A 23,662-nucleotide genomic window follows, 5' to 3' on the forward strand; every position below is an offset into this window, starting at 1 on the left:
CTGAGTTGTATCTATTTATATACTTGCACTTTGATGTGCTTTCAAACTGCTAGGTGGGCAGGAGCAGGGACTGAGCAACGGGAGCTCACCCCATTGTGGGGATTCAAACCACCGACCTTCTGATCGGCAAGTCCTAGGCTCTGTGGTTTAACCCACAGCGCCACCGCTGCAATTCCAAGGATGCTTCTGGAGAAGCCATGACCATTAAAGCAGTATGATACATACTGAACATACAGTGAACATACAGTGCAAGTGTAGCCTAGTTAGAAACCTCTGTTAATTCAGATGGTCTACATGGTGGGCCAAAGTGAGACAATAGCCAAAAAGCAGAGGTCTAAAAGCTTACATAAACTATTTGTTAACAGGAAGACAAAAAGATGAAGAAAAAAACCCACCCTACTGCTTCTCCCCCTTACGAGCTGCAAATCTTAGCTAGGGAGAAGGGGGGTAGGGAAGAAGGGAGAATAATGTTTTAAAATAAATGGTTAGCACATTAGTATAAAACCTATTGATTAAAAACACCAAGCATAATGTTAGTCTTTTAGTCTCTTGAGTGATGCAATCCCGAAATAAATTTATCCCTTTGACTCTTACATTAACCTTTTATTGACTGCTTGCATACCCATAATTAACACACACTTTAGCTAAAGTGGTTAATTTTAGCATTGTGACCAGTGTCTCCTAATGTAGTTGACACCCTAATCATCTAAATGTAAGTAAAGCCACAGGGGAAGGAACCAGCTGTCTCCTCCAGATTCCAGGAGAAGTCACCATTTTAGACCAGTTCCATCCACGCAACAAAATGGTAGGATCCTGGAGTGATAAGAGTGGACTGAACCAGTTTGGACTGGAGGGGAGAGGAATCCATTTCTTCCACTGTGTATATCCCTCTGGAAGAAGGAAAAACTGAGCATATTAGTGAGGAAGGTTCTAGCTGAGCCAACTACTTGTGGAGCAAGATTTTTAATTGGGTTTTGATACAGGAAACCATTTTTAAAAACTGGTTCTTCCCCCAACCCAGACCCGCCAGTCAGTGTAGACAATACTGAGCTAAATGAACTAATGGTCTGTCTCAGTATCTGGCAACTTTCTATGTTCCTCCCCCTGATTTAGCTGCTACAGAGCAGGAGCAGTGGTTGAGCCCTTGGCAATGACAACCCTAGCATTTAAGATAGACCAACAGTGGGAAATGGCTATTGCCCTGTGGACTTCCTAGCTGTGAAAGCCTCCCAGAGTGTCTGGGGCAACCCAGTCAGATCAGTGGGGTACATTATTATTATTATTGATTCTTTTAATGTTTGGGTGCAGTCTCATTCAATGTGACCTCTAACTGTTGGGTAGGTCAGTATATTATGCATATTTTGCAGATGTGGGAAGTTAAGGCTCAGAAAGAGTGCCTTTGCCCTAAGACGACCTGGTGAATTAGGTACTTCTAAGTGAATGGCCTCTACATTCCAGAAGATTGGTATAGTAATGTGTAGAAAAGCAACTGAAAGTCTTCATCAAGAGCTAGGGCAGGTAACCTCTGGCCTTCCAGGTGTTGTTGGACTATAACTCCCACCCATCCCAGCCAGCATGGTCAATGGTTAGGGATGATGGGAGTTGTAGACCAGCAACTTCTGAACGGACAGAGGTTCCCCACCCTTGACCCACAGCACCCAGCAAATGGCACATTCATATTTTTCTAACCAAGAGAGAACACAAAGCAAGTTCCTAGTCTGAGATTATACAGTATTACCTCTGCTTGCGAACAGGATCTGTTCCGGAGGCGTGTGCACAACATGAAAAGAGCACAACCTGCAGCGGCGCATCTGCACATGCGCAGGTTGTGATTCGCTGTTTCTGCACATGTGCGTGACATCATTTTGCACTTCTGCACAAGTGCAAGCGATGTAACCCAGAAGTAACCCTTTCCAGTACTTATGGGTTGCCGTGGGACGTAACCTGAAAGAACGTAACATGAAGTGGACGTAACATGAGGTATGACTGTAATCAGCTTCAGTCTTCTCTGCTTAATAACTGAATTCTTTCTCTGCCATTTTGTTGGAAGGGAAATATCTCCAGCAGTGGGCTCCGGAATCGCTTAGGAACCATTGAGAGCCCTCCTCACTAAACCGTGTTTCCTCAACAACTGTTTTGAGGCGGCCCGCCCAACAAATCTACTGTTCTTCCACACGGTGCAGCTTATCAATGCAAACAGTTTAATATTTATGCTAAGAGGATTGTCAAAAGTAGCTTGTGCTCCTTTAATTCTTGTTTTAAATAAATAATGAGAACATTTGAACACATTACTCTTCTCAGAGGGCCTGAGGTCGGTTAATCTTATTATTTATGAAGTGATGTGCTACATAATAGTGCTTAGTGCATGTTAACAGATGCTATTATCACAGGCCGATGTGGGGAGCTGAAGATATATAGGAACGTTACGTGTTAATACTGTCCTTGTGCTGTAATGTACGATGGATTGAGTGTGGGAGGAGGCTGGAGCCGCAATTAACCGCATACCAACATGGGTGTAAAGTTGACGTATGTTTTCTCTTGGGGATTCTCCTGCCATCAATAATTCCCAAGAGGAAGATGACCTCTTTTCTTTGGTGTGGGTTTTTCCCCCATTCTTTCCCCAGAGAGGGTCAGGGTAGGGAAGTGGCCAGAGAGTCATGTGTGTTAATCATTGTAGAAACCACTGGAAGCATTAATTGGTTAATTGTTGAGATGAGTCGGTTATCTCCCCCATTGCAAATGCAAAGATGTGGCAGTTGACCTATGTTTTATTTGTCACTACCCTCCTTCCCTCCCCGCAGCAAGAGAAAAAAAAGTTCTATTTGGCTTGCCTGATTCAGGCATTGTCTTTTAAGGAGATACTTTATCCATATTCTCCCCATGCTGTTTTCACTGGACGTTCTTCATTGTTTAACATTTTCAGTGCTTTTCTTGAATTTTCTTAATCTCTTATGCTAAAAGAAATGCCAAACCCTTACCGGTCTTTTTCCTTTTCCAAACTCACTTGCTTTTCTGAGCATTCTCCTAGCCTCCTGCTTGCTTAAATGCCTCTGGTGCCTTATGTACAATTAACGGTCAACGATATATTGTGACATTCTCATTCACTGAATGAGCTTTGCCACTTTAGTCTAGTGCGTCTTAAAGATGCATTAGAATAAAGTGGCAGAGCATGTGAAATTTAGCAGCCATGAATGTGCTTCAATTAATACCTCTATTCAAAGTGAAGTGGGAATTAAATTTTCTGTATGTTTGAAATGTAGAAAATTTCATAAACCGAAGATCCATCCCTGCATTGCATAGAATGGTAGAGGAGTAGGGAACCGCCTCAGCTTTGTTCATTTTATGTTCACTTATAAAACCATTTCTGTCTTGCCTTTTGTGGATGTTCTTAATTGTTTAAAATTTAAAACACGACTATTTTATATTTAATTTTATTGTTTTACCACTCTGATGTTTACTGTCCAGGGCTCTTTTGGGAGGATGGTTGAGATAGAAATTGAATAAGCAACAAAACAGTAATAATGGGCAGCATCCAAACAAATAGTTCTGCAAGCACTTTTGGCTGTTCAATGGAACTCCCTCTCCTCTCTATGTGTCTCTTGCTTTAACTCCTTAAACAACTTGGGGGCAGGTTACCAGAAGGACCACCTCTTCCCCTATGTAGCTCTACCTGGACCTCTAGATCATCTTCAGAGGCTGTAGCTCAATGGTAAAGCATCTGCCTTGCATGCTGAAGGTTCCAGGTTCGATCCCTGGGACAGACTCTTACCTGGAGACCTGGAAAGCTACTGCCAGCTAGATGAACCAGTGGTCTGACTCAGAATACAGCAGCTTCCAATGCTCTACAGGTGCCCCCGCCGAGTGAGGTATTGGCAGATGACTCCTGGAGAAAGGGCCTTTGTAATGACGGCACTCTGGCTGTGCATTGCTTTCCCAAGAGATGCTCACCTGGCGCAAACTATGAGGTCGCCAGGCAAACATCTTTTCATTTCCCCATGTTTCTTAGATCTTGTAAATTGCTGTTTAAATCTGCCATTTTCTTTTCTTTTATGGTGGGTTGTTGTATTTTAATATTTCATGTTTTAGCACCCCCTCCCCATGACAGTATTATTATTGGGCAGCATTTGAACGTGATAAATAAAATAGATGGATAAAAGACGATACTTTCACTTACAGGTATTTAGTTCCATTGGTTTTTACTGTAGCTCAGCCTATTTAACATGATGCATTGATCACTTGGTCAATTTTCTCTCAGTCATAAAATATCTTCTTGTATGTGCCAGTCACTTACGTTATATTAAATTGTTGCATAGCTACTTTTAAAAACTTAAAACCACAAATGAGCTACTAAAATAGTTCCTTTTTGTGATATTTAGTTTTCTTTTACCTTTTTGTTGTTGTTGTTGTTGTTTTGGGTTTGGTGGTTTTTTTGGCTGATCATATTATAATATAACTCGCCTCTCTTCGGCTTTCACTGCTTTATAAACATTAGCTAATTAACCAGCATCTGGCAAATTAAAACAAACAACCCACACAAAACCCCCTGAAACCGAAAACACTGAATTGCTACAAATTTACTAATGCAAGACCAATAAGTGGCAGTCTTTATTACAAAGTAATCTTACAAGATGTGTTGGTTTACTACTCGTAAAATTTCCCTGTGCCGGACTGCAGTTTTAGCTGCTTATTATAATTAGACTTCACTACTATTGATGAGGAATCCATTTAATAAGAAACACTGTAATTCAAAGGGTTTCTCTGGGGACCTAGCAAACGCTAACCTCTTAATTTAATTTTGTTGAAGTTTTGCCCATCTATTCATCAGCAGAAATTGTTATTAACCTTCATTTGCATCTATCTTTCAACAGCAACTCTCCTCCTCGTTACTTTTCCCCAAACCTGATGGATTTGTAACTCTCAGATTTGCAAACCACATTCTGCAATATTGTTTAATCTGTGCTGTGACCTTAAATGCAGTAAATTTGGTTTAATCTCTCCCAATAATCTAGTAGTATCACAGAAATCCACACACAATGGCATAGACTGCTGACTGACTTAAAATAAGACTGGAGAGATAATGAAAAAATAATTCCCCTTTCGAAAGGTGCGCTAACTGCGTTTTCTTTGTGATGGGCTTTCTCAAATATTCCTCTAGGAAATTATTTATTTTTTAAAGAAAAACTTGCATAAAGGCAGAAAAGATCCTGTGACTTCACTGGTTAATAGTCCTTTAGTGCCCCCCCTTTTCATTAATAGGCAAACATGAGAAATAATATATCCCTAAATGCATCCCCTAATTCACTTTTAATCTTATAGATTTATTTTATTTTTTTAGGTGCCATTCCCAACTTGTGGAGAATTTACCGAAGGATGAAAAGCCAGAATGCCATCCTTACTGGCAAGAAGGCGATGCCAGCATGCCGCTGCCATTCAACCTTGAAGAAATAATAGCTGAGCTACAGAGTCTTCTAGAGTGCTAGATGGAGCAATTTGATCATGAACTGAATGAGGTTCTTTTGCAAAGAAACCTCTTCTGTAAGAGGCACTAGATGTCTCTGAGAACAGTGGGGTGGAGGAAGAAACAGCCCGGGGGGGAGGTATTCTGGACCAAGTAATATTCTGGCTGCATAATCAGTTAAGAAGTTAACCAAAAGTGTACATCACAAGCACCAGAACATGAAAGTAAGATTATCTGTGGTTTGTTTTGAAGTTGGGTAGGCAGCCGGTGCCCTGCTGTGTTTCAGATGGGCTATGTGAAATAAAGAGCCAATTACAAATTGTTTTAGCACAATTTTTCCCCCTTTTTTTCTGATGGTAAACAAAGGAACACTGAATTAGAGAAAAATGCTACCCAGTACCCAATGCAAACACTAAACCTGCCTTAGGCTGCAATCCTTTACACGCTTAATCTGGCAATAAGTCCTGTTACATTAAATGTGGCTTTTGCCTGAGTAGACATGCATAGGAGTCTTGCAATCCTATACATGCCAACATGGAAGTATATCCCATTAAACTCAATGGGACTTATTTTTAAGGAAACTTGTCCAAGATTGTTCCATAAGAGACTACGCTATTGGGAAGTCACTGGACTGAATTTCTGCAATATCTGCAATATGGATATGATAAATAATACTGACCTACCTCTCAGGGTTGTTGTGAGGATTGTGCTGAGATAACAATGTGAATTCTTTTAAATAGAATAAAAGTGCTACTAAGATACTAAATATTAGTATGGTTGAGTCTTTTTTGTGTTTGAACATTTCAGTACAAAAAGAGAGTTTCTGGGCCACCAAAATCTTATCTGAAAAACATCCTCCAAAATCTTTTTTTGCATGTGTCATACATACATAGATGATATTCCTTCTGACTACAGGTTCAGACATTCAGGAATCAAGTAACCAACCTTAGAACATCATGTTGCTATAATACCATACTGATTTGGCTACATAGAGCTATCACAAAACCAATTCAGAGCGAGGACAATGCTGGGGTGATAGGCAAGGATGATTTGTTTCATGAAATGTGCCACCTCATCCTCTATTGGTCCAACCCCAATTCATATTCTTATTAGGACATTCTCAAACTTCAAATTCAGTGGCAGTATTCCTGGATTGGTCTCCTCATCCATTAAGATGTGTTGTGAAGGCTCTGTGCATCAGCTGTCCAAGGTGGGGTGGGAATCAACAAGGCCAAATGTCCATTGTGGCATCTCAAATTCCACTCTTCACTTTAAAAATTCCATGACACTTCACAACAATATGCTTGCAGTCTCAATATAGTCAGCAAAGGATAATGGAGCATGGGCTTTGTCAGGAGTTATCAAAATATTGTTCTAGACACCAGACCTAAAGGGGGCCTGCAAGCTGAGGGTGAAGGTAAGAATTTACTTCACACTAAACTGCATATTAACTCAGAAGAAGGCCCAGCTGTGCTCAGATGTTCACAATTCCCACCCTTTTTACCTCTAAATTTTTTGAGGGTCTTTTTCAGTTGGCATCTGGGCACCTTACAGCACCCATGTCTTTGTTGCCAAGCTAGGAAGTTTCCCTCTTTTCATATTCAGGATTTTTATACTTGCATCGCTGTAATAAAAAAGGGGCTTGTTTATTATCTGTTAAAGGAAGGAAGGAATCACCACATCCAGTGGAAAGGGTGGCTTGCTCATCTTTGGAGAAATGACAGAAGAGACAATATTCATAGGAAGCTGCCTTATACAGGGTCAGGCCAGCTCAGTGTTGTCTCCCACTTAAAGGTTTACAAAATTAAATTTTACATGTTTCAATTTCACTTCCTTTCCTATTCTTGTTATATCATTACTTAAAATATTAAATTACTCCACCTGAATAAGCAACTAATTCATCTTACAAATCTTCAGATAACCCTGCTAATGATGTTAATTGCTTACAGTTGTCTTTCAAATATGATATAAATTTGTTCCAGTCTTTTTGGAATACTTGATGTCGCTGGTTCCAGATTCTTCCCGTCAGTTTCGCCAGTTCTGCAAAGTCCATCATTTTCATCTGCCACTCTTCTTTAATCCCTGCTTCCTAACCAGGAGATGAAACCTGGGGAGGAGAAGGGCAAGGTACACACAGCAACTTGATTTTTTTTCTCTGGCTAAAGAACCAGGGTCAGACTGGGATTGTTTTACATCCTAACTGGGCCATATGTTTCCTCTTTGGATGCAAGCCATATCATGCTACATATTGTCTTACTCCGTGGATTTTATTGACAATAGGTTTATCCAGTGCTAGGTGTACAGATGAGTTTCCCCATAGAAATTAGTGGACATGACCCACATGGGACCATTCATTTTAGTGTAAGGTTAACAGATGTCCCCATTTCCTGGGGACAGTCCCCAGATTTACAAATCAGTCCCCTGACAAAATCCATCTATTTAGTAGGAAGTTGAAAAGTGTCCCCGGATTCATTGGAAAAAGACTGGTAACCTTATTTTCATAGGCCTACTAAACAAAAAATGCTTAGCTCATATTCTACAGTCTTCTTATCAATTTCTAAGCCCTTGAAAATGGGTAGGGTCAAAACTGAAATAATAAATTCCTTGGGGAGATAAATACATATATACCCGCCCAATATATTTCCTTGGGCATCTGTGTGCTTGAGTGCAAAGCCAGATATATTGGTGGGTGGGTGGGTGGACTGGTTCTCCAGACTTAAATTCGTTGAATCTCTGTTGTGTTTGCTTCATTTAACCATTTAGTAAAAAATAATAATAAATACTAGCCGGCACTGTGTGCACAGTTATCACTGGTTAAGAAACACTGTTTTGTTTTGTTTTTAAATCACAGGGCAAGCCCAATAGAAGATGAGGGACGTTTTGCTTTGGCAAGAAAAAGAAAAACACAGTTATCCTCTGTCCTGACAAAGTGATTGCCTTGAAACAAAAATGTAACAGATTGAAAGAAACTGAAGTGGCAATGTGGAGAACAAAGCAATTGTGTTTCTTTTACTGCTGATTTGTGATTAATTTCTGTTTTAATTAAGCATTGTTAGAAGCTGTGAGATTCGCAGTGGCAAAATCCACTTGACACTCATAAAGGGTACAGGAAAACAAGGGTGTTCACATGAAAGTTGAAAGCCTTCTGTAAAGAAGAAAGGGACAAATGGGGCTGACTACTGAATGCTTTTTTTTTTTGTCTGCAGTGCTAATTTCCTTTTGCATTAGGAGCCTGGTTAGTGCATATAATAGAATTTGGCTAAAACAGGGGCTTTTTTTTCAGTCAGAACTCAGTTCTGGCACCTCTCAGGTGGGCGCCATTATAAGAGAACAAGGGAGGCGTTCTTGTCAAATTCCAGCACCTCTTTTTCTAGAAAAAGTACTGGTTAAAACACAGGGGTCTTTTCAAGCAACACTTGCATGATCTGCTTCTCATGATCTCCTCGGTGGTACTTCACCAATTACAATGTAAATATTTGTGACTGAATTCTTTCATACTTGCACATTCAGTTCCAAGCAAACCTCTGCTTATACAGTGGTACCTTGGGTTAAGTACTTAATTCATTCCAGAGTTCCGTTCTTAACCAGAAACTGTTCTTAACCTGAAGCACCAATATGCTAATGGGGCCTCCTGCTGCCGCTGCGCCACCGGAGCATGATTTCTGTTCTCATCCTTAAGCAAAGTTCCTAACCCAAGGTACTATTTCAGGGTTAGCAGAGTCTGTAACCTGAAGCGTATGTAACCTGAAGCGTATGTAACCCGAGGTACCACTGTATAGGTTTTATGCTCTTGATTATTCTGGTTTCTTTCCTTGGTGGACATTTGCTCATTTATATACTCTAGTCCTGTTGAGGCATTTGTCTGAATCCATGTGTGCTAGCCCATCTACTCAGTCTTATGAAAGACATGCTTGCCCCCCTGGGCAACTTTGGAGGAAGGCTGCGAGAGAATTTTAATAAATAATAATGAAAGTAGGACACACACAAGCCCAAACCCCAATATCCCTGTGCTCACTAGCTCCACTTCAGACCTCCCCATGCACAGGGACACCAGGAGTGGGTCTTGCATGTGTGACCCCAGGACTATACTCCACATCTTCAGGAGATGAGTCCAGAATTTCAAGGAGGATGTGGCATGGGAGGGGTACATCCAAAATCTCAGGAACACATTTTGATGCCACCACCTCTCCATCTCTCCTTTTAATAAGATTCATTTTGTTTTCTATTCGTCAAAACAAATTCTAAAATTTACACAACATACATTATAGCATTTTATATACATAATTTATCTTTGAAGCATATGGTTAGCTTTTTCCAGTAGTCAATGTAAGTATTCAATATTGAACAAAATCGTTATGTTCTCCTTTCCTATAAATATATAGTTAGTTTTGGCATTATAGTCTGTTCCTCTAACTCCCCTACATTCAATTGATTGGATGATTCCAATACTTTCCATAACATATCTATGTTGCTACAATTACATATAGTATCAACCTTTGGTATGCCAAAGTTGCTATCACAATCCTTGAGGTTTGTGAAAAAGCCTTTGGATACCCTCAAAGCCCCAAGCCTACCTCTTACTCCAGAGGAGGCAGTGAGTGTTCCTTCTTCCTAAAGAAGTTTGGCAGCTTGGCTACCATTGTGCATTTGTCGCATAATCATCATGAACACCTTGCTTCACCCTTAAGTCTTTATGATCTGCACCACCTTGCTCCATGGTCTCCTTCCTTGCTTGTGGGTAGCTCAAGGGACCCAAATGGGCTTTCCTCCTGACCTCCTTTAATGTTCCTGATCCCTGTCCTGTAAAGGCTAAGCTTGGACAAAGGTAAGTAGAACTCGTAGCCCAAGGCCAGTTTTAGTTAGACTCAAAGCAGACCCATTGAAATTAATGGGCATGACTAGATTAGGTATATTAATTTCTATGGGTCTACTCTGAGCAGAACTTAGTTCAATACAACCCCAAATTCCTGAGGAGGTGCTCTCTCCACCCTCCAGTCTGTCTCCCCCTCTGTGCACCAGCAAGGCAGACAAAAGCAACCAATGGCTTCAAGTTACAAGAAAGGAGATTCCAACTAAGCATCAGGAATAACTTTATGATAGTAAGAGCTGTTCAACCATGGAATGGACTCCCTTGGAAGGATATGGACTCTCATTCCTTTGAGGTTTTAAAACAGGGGTTGGATGGTTATCTGTCATGGATGCCTTAGTTGAGATTCCTACATTGCAAGGAAGGGTGACCCTTGGCCTACCTTCCCACTCTACAATTCTATGGTCCTATGATATCAGACAGCCTGCCTTTGCCATGTGGTGTCATTTGCAGCCTGCTGATGTTTATATCTGGTTGTGCTGGGTCTGCCAATGCACAGAGTCCAGCACCAGCTTCAGCTTTTATCAGCCTCTCACATGTGCATTCTTTGTAAAGTTATTTTTGTAAAATAAAATTTTAATATTCACTATATTTCCAATACACTTCTAACAATCTTCCAATAATAATATATATAACCACTCTCACCCTAAGGTTGCAGGGCAGGCTACAACAAATCACAATGTTTAACAGCCGTTTATAACAACTTACAATTTATAATCACAGAGATAAGATGGGTTCTAAAAATATACAATAGTCCACAGTCCAAGGTCCAAAGTCCAAGGCCAAAGGTCAGGAAACGAGGTTCAGGGTCAGCCCAAGTCCAAAGTCAGGATGCAGTCCAGCATCAAGCATGAAGTAGAAACCTGTGATGGTCCAAGGAGAGGCTGCTCAATGCTGCCAGTTGAGCAGACACAGAACCTCAGCTCTGCTGCCTTCTTATACTGTGCCTGCTGATTGCAGCATCTGGGCTTGAGGAGACTCTGTGTCACTCTGTGAGTACTACCTACACCAACCTCTCCTTCCCCTTCCCCATCCTGCCCCCATGTGACCCAGTACCCGCTTCACCCTTCACCAGGATCCTCTTCCTTCTCTTCCTCCCTGCAGTCCTGCCAGTTCATGACACACACACACACACTTCCCTCCCTCCCTCCCTCCCTCCCTCCCTCCCTCCTTCCTTCCTTCCTTCCTTCCTTCCAACTTACTTGACTTTATGAGGCAGATATTTTATTCAGAATTTCTGGAGTTGTGTGCCACCTGGCCATCATTTGATGCACAAAAGCATTCTTAACACAAACCTTTCCCTACGCCTGGTGTTTGTTTATGACTCCGCTGTGTGCAGAGGGCCAGGGTCAGGTGGAAAAGAGATGCCTCTCTTTAGCGACTTTCATTAGATTGCAAAAGGGTTCCTTGCAAAATGAAGTTCACGACTTTGCCTGCATTTACTTTTCATCATCGCTGAAAGAATTGCAGTAAAATTGGTCCCCGGCACATGTGTGTCAGGCTAAATGGATTACGGGAGATACAGATCTGTTTGCCTGTCTGCACTTGCCTTTAGACAATATTCATCAATTTTACAAAAAGCTCTCAACTAAACATGGAGCCAATACAAATGTGAACCGCTCAAGGCAATGGGGCTCTTTTCTATATATAACAACAACAAAAAGCCAAAACAAAATCAGATCTAAAGGTGATTTTACATTAGCAGAATGAAATTGTTGGCAGAAAATGAAATCCTTTTATCATCTCACTAGGCTGAAGACGGAAGTAATAATCGGACATTCTTAAAAGTTTGCCGTAGAAAGCCCCTGGTTTTGGATGGTGCGATTCTCAGTGCACTATTCACACCCATGATCTCTTGTTGGCAGAGATTGAAATGAGGTCTTAGGTTCAGCTTGCCCATTTGGCATTCTGTTTGGGTTTGGTATTGCTGGAGGGGGGGATTGATTAAATTCACATTTAAAGGCAAACCTACCAAATTTGCTGTTTCCAAAACAATATGTGAACCAAAACACATGCTCCTTCAAAATTTGCACATCACAGCCATGGGGATCCTTTGGTCCTCCAGATGTTGCTCCCACCAGCCCAAGCAAGTATGACCAATGTCTAGGGATGTTGGGAATTGTAGTTCAGCAACATGGGGAGCACCAAAGATTTCTCTGACCTGAAAATTCACATTTTGGCCCTGCCAACTTTTGCCTTTGGTCCCACCCACTGCTGATATGCAACCTCTTGAAGAGGGCATGGGACCCTTGGCCTGAAATAGGTTTCCCACCCCTGTGCTAGGCATTTAGAGGACTGAGCTTACGTTCTACTAGGGATTAATTCATTCTTGACTTTCCCTCTCCGTAACTGTGTTTTGCTTCTATAAGTAATTCTGGGTATGGCTCAGGCTGGATTTTGGCCTCACCACAGCATGTTATGGATCTTCAGATGCTTTATTCTCTGTCAACAATATTGATTCATTGCTTTGATTAGAGGAGAGAGAGAGAGGGGGGGGGGGAGAGAGAGAGAGAGAGAGAGAGAGAGAGAGAGAGAGAGAGAGAGAGAGAGAGAGAGGGAGGGAGGGAGAATGAATTATTTGGTGTATAGGATTTCCGTTATCTCTTATTACACTGAATAGGGGTAATGCTACTGTGCTGGATGTTTCATTTCCTACAAACTCCCCTGCTTTAAAAAACAAAACAAAACCAAGCCACAACTCATTGGTGTTTTTCATGCATATTGCCTTGATCAGTGGAACTATTTCTTAGCAGTAAGAAGAAAAGAAAAGATTTCATTTAGTTTGAATGCATTTGAAGCTTAAAATATTCCATTGCTTTAACAACCACAATGATTTGCTTTTAATATATTGGACAATTGATTTCTTTCTGCAAGCAATGGCATAACTTTGAAACTAAGTGTGTCTGATGACTTGTGCTCCAGTATTCCTTAGAAAGCTTGATTTTGCATGGTGGCATTAGTGTCTTTTCACTGTTTCTAAGGAGGTACAGATCAGCCTCTATATGGTGCTTCTCAGCTTCTGCTTTCATTTTGCCAAACACAACAGATGCATAAACAAAATGCCTAGCTTGGCTAAAGTCCTTGACTTATGAGTTTTTAATTAACTCTTTCATAAACATCACCATGTTTTTGACTGACTTCTTGAAGCTAGAAAGCAATGTTTGCTTTTATACCCCACTTTTCCACTTATTCAGCCTCAAATGTGGAACAAATCAATGCTAAAATTTGTGTGCCATATTCAGTGTGCTATGAAACAGCTGAAGTGTGAATATAGAAAAGGGTTCAAGTTGAAGTAGGGGATAACTCTCAGTACACTTTAGTGAAGGCAAAACTGCAGTGAGACCAAAACTCATCAGCCATCAGATGATAGCCGCCATCTTTCCCCCCTAACAGACTCTGAGAACAATGCTATGTGATAACATAGCATCATGTATGGGAACTAATAGGTACAAAGAAGAAGAAGAAGAAGAAGAAGAAGAAGAAGAAGAAGAAGAAGAAGAAGAAGAAGAAGAAGAAGAAGAAGAAGAAGTCCACTAGATAATTCTGGGAGCTGCATTTTATTTATTTACCCAGAAGCTTCGGGCAGAGTCATACTAAAACCCAATGTCATTCTCAGGGGCTGGTTGAGAGAAGTACCAAATAAGGGGCAGGTGAGTTTGGCCTCCTCCCCACCCTGAATTTCAGTCACACACCCCTGAAAAACCTTGGCACACCATCCCCACTTCCATGTCATTCAGAGCGGTGTGTGTGTGCAAAATAAAGGAGGTCATTTTGGGCTTGCATGAACACATCTCTAACAAACTCTGGCTTATCTCTGCATTAGCATGCATTGTTCTCAAATTTCCAAGAATCGCCTACTGTGTTCCAACGTACAAAATCCGAGACTTTGGTTTATTTCTGCAGCTCATTATCATTTCTATAGTTGCATCATTATATGTAGCACGTGGATTTAGCAAGCCTTCATATTGCCTGCTTACAAGGATCTTACTAACATCTAGTAAATTTAATGACCTCTAATAAGAAGTGGAAATGAAATCCTGCCCAGGGAACTTAATAGAACTTGTAGCTTTTAAATGCATCTTGTCATTTTATGAGTATGTAAACCCTCAGGAAGCTGAAAGCTATGTACGGAGCCATTGCTTTGTTTAAGTTAGCTACATGAAAAACAAATAGCTTATTTTTGTTTATTTTTTATTCCTTTAACCTCTAGGACTACCTGATAAAGCAATCACTCAAGAACATTAAACATTGTGTGGTTTCACTTGATAGAGGTACTGCAAGGCTCCAGCGGATTGCCATAGCGTAAATAATATAAAATCTAGAAAGATGTTGCAATATGACCTACTTACTTTAAAGAGCTCACCCATATCCATACCCACTAACGTATCCCTCTCCAAAGGAATTCTATTGTCCCCACTGCACCGGCAAAAAGAAAAAAGAAAAAAAAGAAATACCAGTTGTAGGAAACCATAGGATGGGAGAGTGCTGTTGTGATCTGGTTCTGCCGGTGAGCTTTCCATATTGGGCATCCAGTTGGCCACTGTGAGAACAGGATGCTGGAATGTATGGACCATTGCTCTGACTCAGCAGGCTCTTGCATTCTTGTACCTCCAGTAAAGGAAGCAAAGTCAGTGAGAAGACCTAGCCAGGCAACATCACTGTTACTAAGAAGAGAGCCGTTGTCATAAATGTGCATATTACTAACCTTTATAGCTTGCCCCTCCCCATTCCAGACAATTGTAAGTTGCCAGGAATGCATAATAAAAATCAGTTCAAAGGTAAGGAGAGCCAGTGTGGTCTAGTGGTTAAGAGCAGTAGTCTCGTAATCTGGGGAAGCGGGTTCGCATCTCCGCTGCTACTCCACATGCAGCTGCTGGGTGACCTTGGGCTAGTCACACTTCTTTGAAGTCTCTCAGCCCCACTCACCTCACAGAGTGTTTGTTGTGGGGGAGGAAGGGAAAGGAGAATGTTAGCCGCCTTGAGACTCCCTAGGGTAGTGATAAAGTGGGATATCAAATCCAAACTCTTCTTCTTTACACCAGGCATAGGCAAAGTCGGCCCTCCAGATGTTTTGGGACTACAATTCCCATCATCCCTGGCCACTGGTCCTGTTAGCTAGGGATGATGGGAGTTGTAGTCCCAAAAACATCTGGAGGGCCGAATTTGCCTATGCCTGCTTTACACTGATTGTCAGGGCTTACACAGAGTCATTGTGCAGCACTTCACAAGCCCCGGAGATCAGCTGATACACTGGCAAAAATAAAACAAAATGCATTATATAGCAGACACTATTAAGTAAAATTGCATATAAAAATGTGTACAGTGGTAGAAGTTCTCTTTAAAAATGCCGGTGAATTTCACGAGTGCTTCTTCTTTTTCTTTGAAATCACAAACCTCTGTAGAAATGTGAGGAATGGAATTTAAGATGAGAAAAATGAGACATGGAGGAAACGGAAATTGACAGATTCACCCATTCCTACACTTCAGCCAGCAACAATTTCAATTTATCCAGAGGCAAATCTGTGACCTGGGTCTCTGCCCCTACAGTACCCAGCTTTGGTCCGATCCAGCAAGGCTCTTTCTATGTTCCTGTGTGCAGAACATCAGGAGGGTCATTTATAAAGCAGGCAGTGCCAGAGCTCAACATTGGCCTTCCATTATTTAATGGTTTCCTAATGCTGATCTCCTTCCCTTGCCAATGCTGGTCTTCTCACACCTCCATTGTCTGTAGTTCAAAGTTACTTCTGCCTCCCTGGCTAATGGGGTCAGAACAGTTCCTTCGGTAATAGATTGCCAGTCCCTTGGGCACAAAGACTTTTGAGAGACAGGCCACAATGAGAAGACGGGCCGTTAAATAACATTTGATGCAACTCAAGGGAATGATAATTACAGCGTTTAGTTACAATGATTCACGGAGGTAAGAACCACATTCCACAAGGCATGAGCTCTTCAACGACCTTTCCAAGAACATGGGTCAAAACCCATCCATTGTCTCTGAAGCAGGTAGATCGGGTCGCATCTGGGTAGGAGAAAAGGGGTCGGGGGACAGGGGACGGAAGCGGATCGTTCTGCCCAGGCACTAAATTGAAAGACTAATGCCACATAAAAACACAAACTGGAGAATGGGGAATATTGGGTGGGGGTTCAACCTATATTCCAACATCTAGTTCTGGCCAAAAAAAGGGAAATGCATTGAAACCAGAAACACCAACAAGGAAGGCATTTCCTTTCCTTTATGCTGATTTGCCATAAATGATAATGTGATGTGACCTGACTCCTCTGAGTTGGGCTTGCCTAACAGTCTGAGCAACAGAGGCAAGGAACCTGGTGCCCTCCAGATATTGCTGTGCTCCAGCTCCCATCAGACACAGCCAGCATGGTCAGCTGTAGTCCAAGGGCATCTAGAGGCCCACAGGTCCCCCACCTCTGAACAAAGAGATGCTGGTACTCTCTGGTTACAAGTATCCTTCATCTTGCCATATTCCCAACAGGAACCACGTCCAACATCTACAATTAGAGAGACAGAGAACAGGAAGCCTTTTTTCTCTCCTTGCAGTTGGGGATCCCACTGTAAGCCTTGTGGCACCCTATTTGTGGAGTTCCCAAACAGGAACACTTGTTGTCGTCGTCTGTCCCTGTCCCCCCCCAATTGATAATCTTGCAGTGTCGCCTTAAGATGCATCTGCTACTTGGGCTTTAGGAGATCAAGGGGATCTTGACTCTTGATCTTGATTTAGGAGATCTTGACAATACTGAGCCGGATGGATCAACGGTCTGAAGTGGTATATAAGGCAGCTTCCTGTGTTCCTAAAACTCTTGATGGCTGAAAATTTCCCATGTGGAGAGCCAGTGTGGTGTAGTGGTTAGGAGCGGTAGTCTTGCAATCTGGGGAACCAGGTTTGAGTCTCTGCTCCTCCAACTGCAGCTGCTGGGTGACCTTGGGCTAGTCACACTTCTCTGAAGTCTCTCAGCCCCACTCACCCCACAGAGTGTTTTTTGTGGGGGAGGAAGGGAAAGGAGAATGTGAGCCGCTTTGAGACTCCTTAGGGTAGTGATAAAGTGGGATATCAAATCCAAACTCTCCTCACAGTTAATATTCTGGTCTGCTGAGTTATAGAAATTATTGTGCCTTGACTCATGCTTGGATCCAGCCTCTTAGGCATGCTAGCCTGGGCACATAGTCGTCTTAATAATGAGCCCTTGCACTGCCTTCATACATGGGAGTGCCTGGCTTCTTCTTTACCTTTGATACCTGAGATGTGAGTCTAATCTGCATTAACTGTTTTTAATTTAAATTTAAGATTAATTAAATAAAATTAAAATTAAATAAATCTAAATTAAGAATAGATTTGCTGGTTAAGTACAGGTAATAATAATAATATTAACCAAAGCCCTATGCAAAAGCCAACTCACTCCCACACAACTTCCTTAGAAGTGACGGGACTGGTAGGGTGGAAGGCAGGGAGCCCAACAGTAGGTGGAGCCAAAGATCCAATGGCATGCAGAGCCAACTAATTCTGGTTTTGTCTCCATCCTCTTCCCAGTTGAGTTCTACAAAGGTAACAGTGAGACTAAGCAGGAGGAAGGTGTCTGCCAGTACCAGCCATTGTACCGGTACCTGGGCTAGTTGTAATTAACAAGTTAATACCAGCCTCTGGGCTAGTTGTAATTCAGAAGGTAGATGGGTGGGGGCTAGCTGAGCACAGACTGCTGTTGGTGGCACAGTGCCCCATTCCCCCCCCCCCTGCTCTTTTAGGGGCCTCTGTGAAGCACCGATCAGCTTGGCAACTGCAATTTTTTGCACAGAACAAAATCTTCCTCCTTAGATGCCTCTGCTGTCGTTGTCTGAATACCAACCAAATTCCAGACCCTAAATTTTCTTTCCTGCATCCCCTCTGGCTACAACTCATTTTGAATGTGAGTGCTTGGTGTTTACAAAGACAGATATTTCAAGCTCTAGATAGACTTCGACAGGAAAGAGTTATGTTATGCCAGAAGGTGATGGCTATATTGCTTTACTGATCAACACCCTCTGTTCTGGCAAACCCCAAAACAGTATGTTTTTTTCCTCCCTTGAAAAATTCTATGTCTTTATAAGGTTAAATCTCCTCACTTAACTTCCTTAACACTGAGCATTTGCTTTATATATATATATATATATATATATATAAAGTAAAACACATCAAAGAAGAACCCAGGCAATAAGCCACACATCGCAAGGTAACAATGGGAACTGTCAGGATGAATATAGTGCTTTTCTGACCTTTCTTGTTGTTGTCACCTCATATCTTTATTCATGCATCTCTGCCACCAGACTTAGACTGTGTACACACCACACATTGGAAGCACATGACTTCCCCAAAAAACTCATGGGAACTTTAGTTTTTGAAGGGTGCGGAAAATGGAAAACTACAGTTCCAAGGATGCTTAGGGGGATCCATGTGCTTTAAATGTATGGCGTGAATGTGATACCTTTGAGGGGTGTAGCCTGGGAAGGGGTGTGGCCTGGAGGAAGCCATATGCGTTAAGTGTAGTGGGTGTGTGCAGTCCTAAAGTGTGTATGAATGGCACATCCAAAGCTGAGGGCCTCTGTCCACACTGAGCTCCCAGACTTTGGAACTCCCTTCCCTAGAAAAGTTAGACTGTGCCCTTCCTTGTTTTATTCCAACAGGCCCTTGGGAACTGGTTGCTTTTTAAGCGTTTTTAATAGGCAACATCAAGGCCTTGACTCACCTGTCTTATAGGTCTTTATCGTTAACCTTGACTTGGAGGACTTTAAACAGAGGCCTGTCTTCTAGGCGCCGTGGCCACCCTAAATGTAAATATAGATCCTTTTACAAATCTGCTTTTGCTCTCTTCCAGGAGGCCAAACCTTCCCATTAGTGACATGGCACAGCTTAGCAGAAGAGCTTTGTAGGCAGAAGGTCTCAGGTTCAATCCTTGGCATCTCCAGGTAGGTTTGGGAATGTCTCTCCTTTGAAACTGCTGCTGCCAGTCATGGGGTGGTATGCAGCCAACTTGTTCCATCAGCGCAAGGATTTCTGCTTGCACAATGGAGCTTTTCTCCCCCTTGCATGTGCCCACTAAATCTGGGGGATCTGGGGCCAATTTTTGGGGAGGGCATGGGGTGAGGAGAGGGGAAGAAGTTCCACTGCAGAAGTGGAAATCCTTGTGCTGACGGAACAAGCCAGTTGGATAGCACCCAGGGTAGATAACACTGAGATAGATGGACCAATGGTCTGACTCGGTTTAAGACAACTCCCTGTGTTCACTAAAGGATCAGTGGTCACGTGCGCTCTCCGACAGATCTAACTTGTCAGTCATGTGCAATAGCAAAATATCATTAAGTTTGCAATCCCCAGCTATCCTCTCTGGTAATTAGAAAGGCTCTTGCAAATAGATGTAACCTTATCTGTTTATCTAAGGCAGAATCTTTATGGTAATTTTCGAGGCAGAATCCAATAGCTTCACAAGGCAAGCCACTGAGGAAGCATGAGATCTATAATTACTGAAACTGCCAGGTAATTGCTGTTTAGTGCTTATTTATAGAACATATTCTTAGGGATACCTCCAGGGCTTTTTTTCTATATATATTTTAAATGAAATGGCCTATAAAAGAAAATACATTTCTGTATTAAAGAGTAATGAAAATGTATCTCACCCCCCCCCCTTTTGCTTCAGTGTTTTCATTACTTAAAAGGCCCCTGTGTTATTATTTTTACAGAGACATACAACACGGGATGTAAAAAGGGGAGGGCAGTGGTAAAACAAGTAAATGAGGAAGGCCAAACCAGTGCTTAGAACCCTATATAAAGCCATATATATATATATATATATATATATATATATATATATATATATTAAAAAAATAAAGACTGACATTCAGTTGGAGGTATTTTGAAATCTTCCCTTTCTTTCTTTTTCTTTCCTGCTGGTGCTCTGCTCTGCCACGAATCTCTGAAGACAAGCCCATCCACAGCAGAGTCGAGCGAAATTCAAGTTTTCTGTGTTGTATGTCAGGGTTGAGGACAACTTGTCAGCTCTGCCACTGTCAGGTTTTATCTTCAAATATGACAGGCAATTTGTTCGGGGAACTCTCGTGAATGACAAGATAGAGCGGGGTTGTAAAACATGGCACCTGTGTGGTAGGCCCTGCATTTGTGGACGTCAAAGGCGATTGTTTTCTTTTGCTATTAGCCCATTGATGCTGAACAATTTAAGGGAAGGGCCATAGCTCAGTGGCAAAGCATCTGCTTTGCATGCAGAAGGTCCTCAGTTTAATCCCTGGCATCTCCAGGTAAGACTGGGAAAGACTTTCTGACTCTGTATAAGGCAACATCTGATGCTTACTTCCTATGTTCCTATTTTAGAAAGAGGAGTTTTGGCTCAGTTATAGGGCACCAGGTTCCAATATTCAACCCATAGTATCTCTAGGTAGGGTTGGGGGAAGAACTCCTGCCTGCAACCTTAGACAGCTTCTGTCAGATAATGTAAACAGCACTGAGATTTTGTAGACCAAGGTGAGTCAACAAGACACCATCTGGAAGTTGTTAGGGTACAATTCCCATCATCCATAACCAGTGGCCCTGCTGGCTGGGGCTGATGGGAGTTGGAGTCCAACAACATCTGGAGGGCATCATCTTGACTACCCATTTGTTTGTTTCAACAATTTATATACCACTTCATAGAACGTTTTGAGACCTTTTTCATTTAGAGAAAAGGCAAGTAAGAACTGTCATGACAAAAATTTATAAAATTATGCATGACATGAAGAAAGTGAATACAGAAAAGTTTTCCTCCTACACTCATAACACTAGAACTCATGGGCATCCAATGAAGCTGAAGGTGGGAAGATTCAGGGCAGGTAAAAGAGAGGACTTCTCCATGCAGTGCAGAGTTAAACAACGGAACTCGCTCCCATAGGAGGCAGTGATGGCCATCAAGTTGGAAGGCTTTAAAAGTGGATTAGAGAAATTCATGGAACAGAGAGATATCAATGGCTGCTATCTGTGATGGCTATGCTCTGCCTTCATGGTTAGAGGTGGTAGGAGTGCCAGTTGCTGGAAACCACAGGAGGGGAGAGTGCACTTCTGCATGGGTCCTGCTTGCAGGTTTTCCAGAGGCATCTGCCTGGCCACTGTGAGAACAGGATGCTGGACTAAATGGGCCATTGGGCTGATCCAGCAGGATCATCTCATGGTGCCTCTGATGTTTTGGAACAGGAATGCCATTCCCCTCAGATGAGGATTCTCCCTGGCTTCGCATGCAGAGCTCTCAATGTGTTGAAGCTCACAGAGGGCGGGTCAACCATCCTGATCTCTGGTTAATCAGCATCCCAAGACGGCAAAGCATTGCTTCCCACCACCCCTTTCTCTTTTTGCCTTGAACGACAGCTTGACCATCTGTGATATGTTAACTCCATAATGGAATCTAACTCAAAGGGCTTTTAAAAACAAGGAGAAAGATTTTATTGTGGCTAATAGTGATGGATGGATGGGACAGTCACGTGGAGGGGCATAAATCTTCTCAGCTGTGCCTAGTGCTAAAATATAAGCTAGCGCAATGGCACCGGGATCTCATGTACTTAAGCCTCGGAGGCAGATGGGGGAAAGGTTTTTAGACCTCATCTGCATTAGGAGGCCAGAGAAACACTCAATGAAGGCACTTTGAATGCCAATCAGTGATAATGTGCTCTGAAACAGAGTATCGCTCTCCATGGTCGTGGGGGTGACCCTCAACAGGAGAGAAAATGAGAGAGATGGAGGGAGGGAGACTCTTAGGTCTGCTTCAGACATATCTTTTTTATGTAGACCCAAAGTATTCTTTAAAAAGAGCACCTGAAAATAGAATGCATGGATGAATCTGGAAGGGCACATTATGCCAGCATTATTCGTATCCCCAGTCTGGTGCCTTCCAGTTGTTTTGGACTACAACTCCCATAAGCTCCAGTATTTGGGCTACAACCGAGGAAGGGTCATAGCTCAGTGGCAGAGCATCTACTTTGCATGCAGAAGGTCCTGTGTGTAATATCTATCTGGGATCTCCAGGTGAGAGATGTTCCTATCTGAAATCCTGGAGAGCTACTTACAGCCAGTGTGCTGAGCTAGATGGACCAATGGTCTACTCAGTGCAAGGCAGCTTCTTATCTTCCTACGCAGATATGTTCTGTTCTCTGGCACATTGGAGTGTCTGCTGGAAGGCTTCAGAAGAATGACTGTTAACCAGAGCACTTATCTCCTTAACTAAAGTGGACATGTATTTTAATATGTAATTTTAATTTATAATGAATATTTTTAATGGCTGGTTTTATTTATATTTTGTAAAAAACAAAGAAGAAGAAGAAGAAGAAGAAGGAGAAGAAGGTGGTTAGCTTGTTTTTAACCCTGGTTTTTATTGATAATTTTTATGTATGTTTGATTTTATGGGAAATGTGTAGAGTGCTGTAAATAACATGAATACTGAATCAGTGTTGCATCCAGTGTCTGTTCCATCTGTGTACCTGCGCACGAATCAGCTGAGCTGTGCACTCGTACATATGGTTATTCACACGTAACATCCGACCATGGTACAATCTGTGTACACCATGGTTGAGCTGTACAAACTTGCAAATTTAACACATGTGCAGAGACAGCTTCTGCCTGTATTCAGTATAATGTGTGAACAAACCTAAGCTGGGATAGCTCAGTCAGTAGAGCATAAGACTGTTAATCTCAGGGTTGTGGGTTTGAGTTCGGTGCTAGGCAAAAGATTCCTGCATTGCAGGGGGTTGTACTACATGACCCTCAGGGTCCCTTCCAACTCTACCATACTATGATTCTATGATTCTAATTGTCTCATAAGAACAGAAGAAAACAAGAGCGTAAGAAGAACCTGCTGGGTCAGGCCAAAGGGGGTCCACCTAGTCCAGAGTCTTGTTTTCACAGTGGCCAATCAGCTGCCTACGGGGAGCCCACAAGTAACCCTTGAGTGCAGCAACTCTCTCCCCTTCTGCAGCTCCAGCAGCTGGCATTCAGGAGTGTAGAGCTTCTGACAGTGGAGGGAGAACACAGCCATTAGGGCTAGAAGCCACTCATAGCCTTAAAGCCCTAAACGGCCTTGGTCCAGTATACCTGAAGGAGCGTCTCCACCCCCATCATTCTGCCCGGACGCTGAGGTCCAGCACCGAGGGCCTTCTGGCGGTTCCCTCATTGCGAGAAGCAAGGCTACAGGGAACCAGGCAGAGGGCCTTCTCGGTAGTGGCGCCCGCCCTGTGGAACGCCCTTCCAGCAGATGTCAAAGTGATAAACAACTACCTGACATTCAGAAGACATCTTAAGGCAGCCCTGTTCAAGGAAGTT

The 23,662-nt window shown here is 42.4% G+C and overlaps 1 protein-coding gene across 7 annotated transcripts in view; it reads left to right on the forward strand.

Moving 5' to 3' along the window:
• Positions 1-19,278, forward strand: part of FTO (FTO alpha-ketoglutarate dependent dioxygenase) — a 274,213-nt gene extending 254,935 nt beyond the window's left edge. For 5 of the 7 annotated variants that reach the window (XM_081201198.1, XM_081201193.1, XM_081201190.1 and 2 more), the window contains one exon: positions 5,336-6,224. In XM_081201198.1, coding sequence (XP_081057324.1) covers positions 5,336-5,480 — 145 coding nt within the window. In that variant the 3' untranslated portion in view covers positions 5,481-6,224. Of the gene's footprint in view, positions 1-5,335; positions 6,225-8,309; positions 8,641-19,187 lie in introns of those variants that run through there. The other 2 variants (XM_081201196.1, XM_081201195.1) reach the window with 2 other exon arrangements.
• Positions 19,279-23,662: the final 4,384 nt, after the last annotated feature.

The sequence above is a fragment of the Podarcis bocagei genome, assembly GCF_964188305.1.
Source record: "Podarcis bocagei genome assembly, chromosome: 7".
Classification (NCBI taxonomy): domain Eukaryota; kingdom Metazoa; phylum Chordata; class Lepidosauria; order Squamata; family Lacertidae; genus Podarcis; species Podarcis bocagei.